Source organism: Cyprinodon tularosa, unplaced genomic scaffold (genome assembly GCF_016077235.1).
Source record: "Cyprinodon tularosa strain WSP-4 unplaced genomic scaffold, ASM1607723v1 ctg276, whole genome shotgun sequence".
NCBI lineage: Eukaryota > Metazoa > Chordata > Actinopteri > Cyprinodontiformes > Cyprinodontidae > Cyprinodon > Cyprinodon tularosa.
In genome coordinates, this window is record NW_024038981.1 from 608,192 (window position 1) to 616,802 (window position 8,611).

At 33.7% G+C, this 8,611-nt stretch overlaps 1 protein-coding gene across 1 annotated transcript; it reads right to left on the minus strand.

Moving 5' to 3' along the window:
* Positions 1 to 3,033: 3,033 nt before the first annotated feature.
* On the minus strand, positions 3,034 to 8,282 carry LOC119786653 (carbohydrate sulfotransferase 12-like). The gene is made up of 5 exons (XM_038290149.1): positions 8,264 to 8,282; positions 6,529 to 6,692; positions 4,871 to 5,014; positions 3,658 to 3,965; positions 3,034 to 3,511 (listed from the first exon to the last, which is right to left on the minus strand). Exons 2-5 carry the CDS (start codon positions 6,640 to 6,642, stop codon positions 3,274 to 3,276), a joined length of 804 nt encoding a protein of 267 aa, XP_038146077.1. The 5' UTR covers positions 6,643 to 6,692; positions 8,264 to 8,282; the 3' UTR covers positions 3,034 to 3,273.
* Between the last annotated feature and the right edge of the window lie 329 nt (positions 8,283 to 8,611).

Here is an 8,611-nt window from a genome sequence, read left to right on the forward strand (position 1 = left end):
ATAGCAAATAAATGTCACTTTTATAATGGTTTAAAAATAGGAACTTTTGTGTAATTACCCCTGATATATAATCCAAATAGTCTAGATGAAACTTCAAAGTGTTACCTTTAATTTGAAACCTGGATTATGCTTCTACACCAAGAGGTTGCCACACAATAAGCCTTTTTTGTCAGTATTTCATATTTTATTATAACAATAATATTCATATTATAAAAGTATGTATGTAAATATAAATAAATTAGGACTGTGAAATAATTAATCACACCCAAATAAAAGTGTTATATATATATATATATATATATATCTATATAGATCTATATATATATAGATATATAGATATATATATATATATAGATCTATATATAAAGATATATATTTATATATATCTATATATATCTATACATAGATATCTATCTATCTATATAGATAGATAGCTATATATAGATAGATATCTATATAAATATCTATATATATCTATAAAGATATCTATATATAGATATCTATATAGATAGATATCTATCTATATCTATATAGATAGATATATATATAGATATCTATATAGATATAGATCTATATAGATATCTATATATAGATATATATATATCTATATATATATATCTATAGATCTATATCTATATAGATATCTATATATATATCTATCTATATAGATAGATATCTATATAGATAGATAGATATCTATATATAGATATCTATATAGATATATATAGATATATAGATTCTGTGTGGTCGCTTCCTCCTACCATCAAATGTGCTTCTAATGGGCTCTGTCAATAAATATTTAATAATAAACAAAGATTTTATATTTTGTGAGTCATTGAAACAAAATAAATGCTAACTCATTTGTTCTAGACTAGACTTTTATGCCTTTTTTTGGATAAATAAAAAATATATATTTTACCAAATGTATGGGGTTTTAGTAAGGTACATATTTTGTTTTTATCTGCCCTTGTTTGAAGACACTAAATCTAGTGTCATGTGTTTCTACTTAAATATTTTAAAGTTTTTTTTCCATTTTGACTTGCTAAAAGCTTAATCGTCTACTGGGAAATGAATAGAGATTATTCTCATTTTATTTGTATTGGTAGTTTTTGTGAATTTCAAACAAAAAAATGAGAAATATTGAAAGATTTTGCCTCCTTTATTCAACAGTGGTCAATGTTCAAATTAAATGCCAATGTTGTACTAGTACAAATACTTTAATAAGACAGTAGCAACATTTGTAGTACAACAATTCTTGTAAAGTGTATCCTACCATAATATTTGCAGTCAAAGTCATAGAGAAAGAGACAAAGTAGAAGAGAACATAGTGCACAACATGCATAAAAATCTATGAGGGGCCGTTTAGGACAGAAACTATTTTTCCTCTCACGTACACCAATAAAACCATGCACACACCTCAGTAGACACACACACACACTCAACAAAAATATGTTTTCCTCTCAAACACATTACTATGACATGCACACATCACAGTAGAAACACTCACACACTCTCAAAAAAACTATGTTTTCCTCTCAAACACACTACTATGACATGCACACATCACAGTAAAAACAGTCACACACAATCACAAAACTAAAATTTAATATATGTCTAATGTGTGTGTGTGTGCACTAATACTAGACTGTATGAGAGGGCATAAGTGTATGTGTGTGTGAACTAATACTAGACTGAATAAGAGGCTATACGTGTGTGTGGGTGTGAACTAATACTAGACTGAATGAGAGGCTATACATATGTGTGTGTGTGTGTGTGTGTGCGCGCGCGCGCATGTGTGTATGTGACTGATATCGTAGCAGACTGAATGAGAGGCTATACATATGTGTGTTTGTGTGTGTGTGCGCGCGCGCGCATGTGTGTATGTGACTGATATCGTAGCAGACTGAATGAGAGGCTTGTACTTGTGTGTGAGAGAGTTCAACCTGTCACGATATCAGTCACATACACACATGCGCGCGCGCGCACACACACACACAAACACACATTGGTATAGCCTCTCATTCAGTCTGCTACGACATCAGTCACATACACACACGCGCGCGCGCGCACACACACACATTGGTATAGCCTCTCATTCAGTCTGCTACATCAGTCACGTACACACACGCGCGCGCGCGCACACACACACATATGTATAGCCTCTCATTCAGTCTAGTATTAGTTCACACCCACACACACGTACAGCCTCTTATTCAGTCTAGTATTAGTTCACACACACACACACACACACACAAACACACATTGGTATAGCCTCTCATTCAGTCTGCTACGACATCAGTCACATACACACACGCGCGCGCGCACACACACACACACATATGTATAGCCTCTCATTCAGTCTAGTATTAGTTCACACCCACACACACGTACAGCCTCTTATTCAGTCTAGTATTAGTTCACACACACACACACACACACACACAAACACACATTGGTATAGCCTCTCATTCAGTCTGCTACGACATCAGTCACATACACACACGCGCGCGCGCACACACATACACACACACACACACAAACACACATTGGTATAGCCTCTCATTCAGTCTGCTACATCAGTCACATACACACACGCGCGCGCGCGCACACACACACACACATATGTATAGCCTCTCATTCAGTCTAGTATTAGTTCACACCCACACACACGTATAGCCTCTTATTCAGTCTAGTATTAGTTCACACACACACACACTTATGCCCTCTCATACAGTCTAGTATTAGTGCACACACACACATTAGACATATATTCAATTTTAGTTTTGTGATTGTGTGTGACTGTTTTTACTGTGATGTGTGCATGTCATAGTAGTGTGTTTGAGAGGAAAACAGTTTTTTTGAGAGTGTGTGAGTGTTTCTACTGTGATGTGTGCATGTCATAGTAATGTGTTTGAGAGGAAAACATATTTTTGTTGAGTGTGTGTGTGTGTCTACTGAGGTGTGTGCATGGTTTTATTGGTGTACGTGAGAGGAAAAATAGTTTCTGTCCTAAACGGCCCCTCATAAAAATCAGTTAAATAGTACAAAGAATTATATAGATGATACACTCCTAAATGCCTTATGGACACACAACCCAACCTGCCATAAATACTTATTTAATAAAACCATCCAGATGCATTGTTTTTATTTACACTGTATCCATCCATCTTCTTCTGCTAATCAGGGGTCGGGTCGCGGGGTAGCAGCTTCAGAAGGGAATCCCATTTACACAATATATTTCAGAAACAAAAACCCAAAACCTCAACATAAATATTAACTATCTAGGATTTCATCTGGTCTTCTGAATCCAAAGATTTTGAAATCCCATTTATAAAGGTTGTACAACATCCTCCTGTCCTCCAGAGGCACCGTTTTAAACCATTCCTTGATGAAATCAGATGTAGTTGCATTTTTAGTGGGCGGAAACTGAATTTTGTTTTCCACCTCTAACATTTTAAGAAGCTCTCCAGCATCTTCCTCAAGTGTCTCCTGGTGACCAATAAAATCATACCTGTAAAAAAACAAACACAGTTTCTAAAGTTATTTGTTTCAACATATATATATATATTTAAATATATATATATATATGTATATATATGTATATATATATTTTTTTACAAATGTTTCTTTCACTTTCAGAAAGAAAAAGATTCTTACTCTAACATGCAGGGGTGACACGGGTGGTGCATTTGTCTCCAGTGCTCGTTAAAGGGGCCATATCTTTCTGTTCGTGGGTCCAACAAGTACTGAACAAAGTTGTAAAATGTTGGTTGCAATCCTAAAGCTATTGCCTCTCTCTGTGTCTTGGGAGGATCAGACTGGTTACGGTACAGTCTCACCATTGTCTTTCCATAAATGCTATAAAAGGGCTCATCAATGCTTTGGAACTTTTGTCGGAAGGCAGAGATAAGGCGAACAAATGGGTCCCGAACGAAGAGGAACTTTGTGTAAGTCCTCAGCCTGATCTGTAGAAAAAACAAAAAACAAACTAGACCTTAGTTTCAAAATATAAATTTTAATATCAAACAGAGAAAGATTAATAAAAAAAAAATGTGTAGTAAGCACACATTACAATTAATAATGTTTTCACCATCTGCATCTACTGGCCAAAGCAATCTTTGTTTTAACTGTCCCGACTTGAAAACGGCCATCAATGTTTTTTTTCTTCTCTATTTTGGACCTGTCTATTGTAATACTCTTAATAATATTGCTTCTCTGTCTTCTCGAAGTATCTGTAGCGTTACAGAACACAGGTGAGTGAACACATCACCCCTGCCTTATCTCTTTTTCACTGGTTTCCTGTCCATTTTAGAACTCAACTTAAAACTTTTGTTTTGTTATTTGTTTTGAAAGCTGTTAATGTTCGGCCTCTTTTATTAGATGTCCTTGTACCTTCTACTTAAGCATTGGGTTTACTGAGTATTCTTAAATTTTGCAAATAATCTGTGGATTAGACTTCCTTTAGACCATGGTCTGCAACCTTTCATATCCAAAGAACCATTTTGATGATGAGGCAGGATGAAGCATATATTTTCTTCTGTAGGATATTATTTGATGTAAAAGAATGTATAAGAAAACTAATCTTTTCTCTGTTGGACTTTTGAGACAAATCATGCTACTACCTCACTAATAATTACTATTTACTATTGGTATTACTGCTATGGCAGAGATAGCTTTGGTCTTTTTTATTTCTGCTTATTATACTATCCATATATTTATCCACATAAAAGTATTACCCATGCTTTTGGTGAGTATTTGTATGGCATTAAGGAAATTGGCAATTGAGAAAAGATATAAAATTACAGTTGTATTTTATTATTGCAAGATTTGATACCTTAAATTTGACCATTACATAAACATATTTACTTACTTCCCTTTCTTCTGGACTGAAGTCTGTCAGATAGTCCAGTGCTTTTGTTTGATGTACACTATTGCGATGAACAGATAGAGGATCGATGTAAGGCTCGCCCTTTTTCAAGACATACATGATCCTTTTCCAGTTTGTGCAGGCAACCTGTGCTTAAAACAATGTTAAATTAACAGTGAACATCACAGAAATTAAACCAGCCTGCCTTGGTAAGGCTGTTTCACTGGCAAAAAAACTATTTCTGTTTGCTGATGGAATTCCAAAGAGAGGGGCCACATCGGGAAGAACAGACTACATGCCTAAATGTACTTCACTCTTCAACCCCTGCTCAAGATAAGTTGTCCTGAACTCATATTCAGAAATAAATTACTGATAAACAGACTCTGTGACTTAGTCTATAAGAGTAACTGTAAAGTGCCAGACTTGGGAATTCATATGGAATTCAAAAACACAAAGGACAAAAGCCTATCGGCTAGGCCATCCAGACAAAAACGTATCAAACAAAATAGCCTGTGTTAAACTTTCTTAAAGTCTGAGAAGCCTAATTTTTTTTCCAAAACAGATCAAAAAAAGTTTATAGTTCTGGTAAACTTAGGGAAAGAGTTTCCCGCTGAACAATTGTTTTTCTGATTTCCACAGTGTTTACTGTTGTGTAAAGAGTGCTAATCTTTTTAAGGTGTGACCAGGGGCGGATCTAGATTGAGGGCCAGGGGTGGCCATGCCCACTCTTAGCCAATCATTGGCCACCCCTACCATTGTTTCTCCCCTAATAATCAAGTGGAATATTCCAAACATTTTAGTTAATCATATATTACTTACTATTTTTCATATATTCATATTACTTGATAACAAAAACACTGTGGTTAATTATTCAGATCAATATATTAACATTAAAGATGATAAGTACAGAATTGCTGCTCTTTTCAGAACTAGATTTTGTGTTATATGGGGTAAAGAGAAAATGATGTGTCTCTGCAACATCTAGGAGTCTTTAGTAAATTCATAGATAAATAAATAATTCTATAAAAACGTATTAAATAATCAGTTTATATAGATATAAGTACTTGTAAATATCAATTTTATGCAGGATGATAGTTAAGTAATGACAATGGAAAAGATGTTCACCCCAGAACTCAAACCTGAAAGAATTTTATCCACTTTACCTTTTATCTAAAAAGCATGGATTTTTAAATATATGCATGTTTTTTTTAGCAAAGGCTGTAGGAAAGTATAGTTTATCTTTATTTAGGAAATATGGATGTTTTGCTCATTAATTTTCCTGTTGCAACAGTGTAGATTGACCTTGAGGTTCTGGTGCCAATCCACTTTTGCCCACCCCTCAGTGTACATTGGTTATTGCCTGGCCACCCTAAAAAAAAATTTCACCATAAGGCACTGGTTCCCAAAGAGTTTATCTCCCAAGGAGTTTTTAAAATGGATTTTGCTATAAGTTAAGCAACAATCTTCTTTAAATCACAAAACCATAACTTTCAAAGTTTATTCATTTTTAAGGTGATATTTCCATTGGGGCCACACTAGGTCACTTTGTCGAATTAAGATAAAATTAAATGTCAAAATTAATGGATTAAACAAGTTTAAAAAATTAGCTGAAAATGAAAAGAAACTGTACAATAACACAGGTGTATTTGGGTGGATGTTACCTTTGGAATATAACAGTAGAGGATTTTGCGGCTGTCGTCCACAATGAAGTTCTCAAAGTTTTTTCCAGTTGTAAGTATCTTTCCATAAAGAGTCTCTTTGCCAAGCTCACACATCTTTCTTCTTAGCTCTTTTCGTTGTGCTTGTCTTAATGTCACATTCTTTTCTGTTATGGACATGGAAATTTTTCAGAACAGACAGGTTCATCTTGTTTAATCAAACAGATCAGAGCCCCGGCACCAGGCCAGTTGTCAGCCTTTGTTGGGCCAAGAACAAGACAATTGGAACCAAACCCATGACAAAATCCTTTTTTTGTGGATTGCCTATTTCCCAACTCAACCTTATGTATTATCTTAGCCTATAGTAAATTATTATGTATCATTAAAAAACTATCTACACTAAAGTATTTACTAATTAATCATTCACATTCACTGTAATTGGTAAAGTCATACCCAAAAATGAAAAATTATTATTATTATTTTTTTTTTTTGTCATGTGCCAAAGTACATATTAAAAGTCTGCTGCAGACAACTGCACAAATCCAAATTCATATCATTGGGTTTTCCATAACTATAATGGTTTTTAATTCTAAAGCAAGAGATAAAATTTAATTATGTTGAACTTGGCACATGGAAATGTGGTAAAGTCAAGTGTTAAATAATAACGAATAATAGAAATGAAACAAATATTTTTCTAACCGTTCATTTAATTAGTTTCTAAATATTCTAATTATGTAATGCATGTAAAATTACATTGGGATTTCTACATTTAAACATAAAAATATTGGCCCTTTTTAATAAATATTTAGATAGACCAAAAGACTGCCAGGAAGATAGACAATCAAAGAAGAAAAATTAATTTAAAAAAAACAATTTATATTTCTTCACATTTGAAAGAAATAAAAGTGACTGGAAAAGTAGTGGCAAGATCTTCAGTACAAGCAGTATACGAGTTAATCACACTTACTTTAAGCAAAGCGATATGAACCAACACTCTTAAATTAAACATACCTGTATTTTTCTCTGGATCAATGTTGTTAAAGTACAAAACAAGTAAAAAAACAGGTACAAAAACTATTAGAAAAGAGAATGATTTGCATCTCCTCATTTTGTTTACTTGAAAATGTAAACTTATGCAAATGTTGACATATATCAAACAAGGCGAACTCCACCGACTTTTTCCCCCCTATAATACAGGTACTGTTATAACATCAGCAGTTTTATTTCAACAGATCTATGGACCCTCCTACTTTATTTGAATAGACGGGTGTGTTTCAAATCTATTCTGGTCTTACCCTCAACATTTTCAAACTTTGACGTCTGTCAGACATTATTTTTACAATGTACTGCACATTTGTTAAAAATTTAGCTTTTTTTTGTTGAAGCTGCCTGTTTTTTTCCCCCTCCTCTGGTAGGAGAGCTGTTTGTTGTATCAGTATAATAAATGTAAACTGGCAAAAAATGTTTTATTTTTATTTGGGCTAATATTTTTATTTGGGCATTTGGACTATTGCAATAAAATGTAAAACATTTAATAGGTGTGAATACAGTTGAAATATAAAAACATATCATTACAGGTGTGGTAAAATTAGAAACTGCTCTACTGATCAGAAAGATTAAAATAGAGGCATTTTAAAGTTTCCGCCTTCATTTTGAAGTATTATGTTTTTCTCTACTTTTCTTACTATTTTTGAAGCATTTCTAAGTTCAAAAGGGTAATAATAAATGTTTGTCTCACCTTTACATGGTGTGGTTAAAAATCCTCTTATTAAGAGTGTTATGTATTTCTGGGAGCTTGCAGAATTTTTGCTCATGCCCAAATAGCATAGTAGGATTTAAGTGAAGGCCCAGCGCAATTTATTTTCCTTTTGCCAAAAAAAAGTGACAAAGCGAATCAACTAACTTTATCTGGGAAGCAAGGACATATTCTATTTGTCGGTATCTGTGGGAAAAGAAAAAATGCATAAAGTTCACACTATCAAACATAATGCTGGGAGGAGGGGCATGTGCTATGTGTGTCAGGCTATAATTACAACCTGTGTGTTAGCTACCAATACCTTACTCACTGTTATATGTTGCTTTCAAA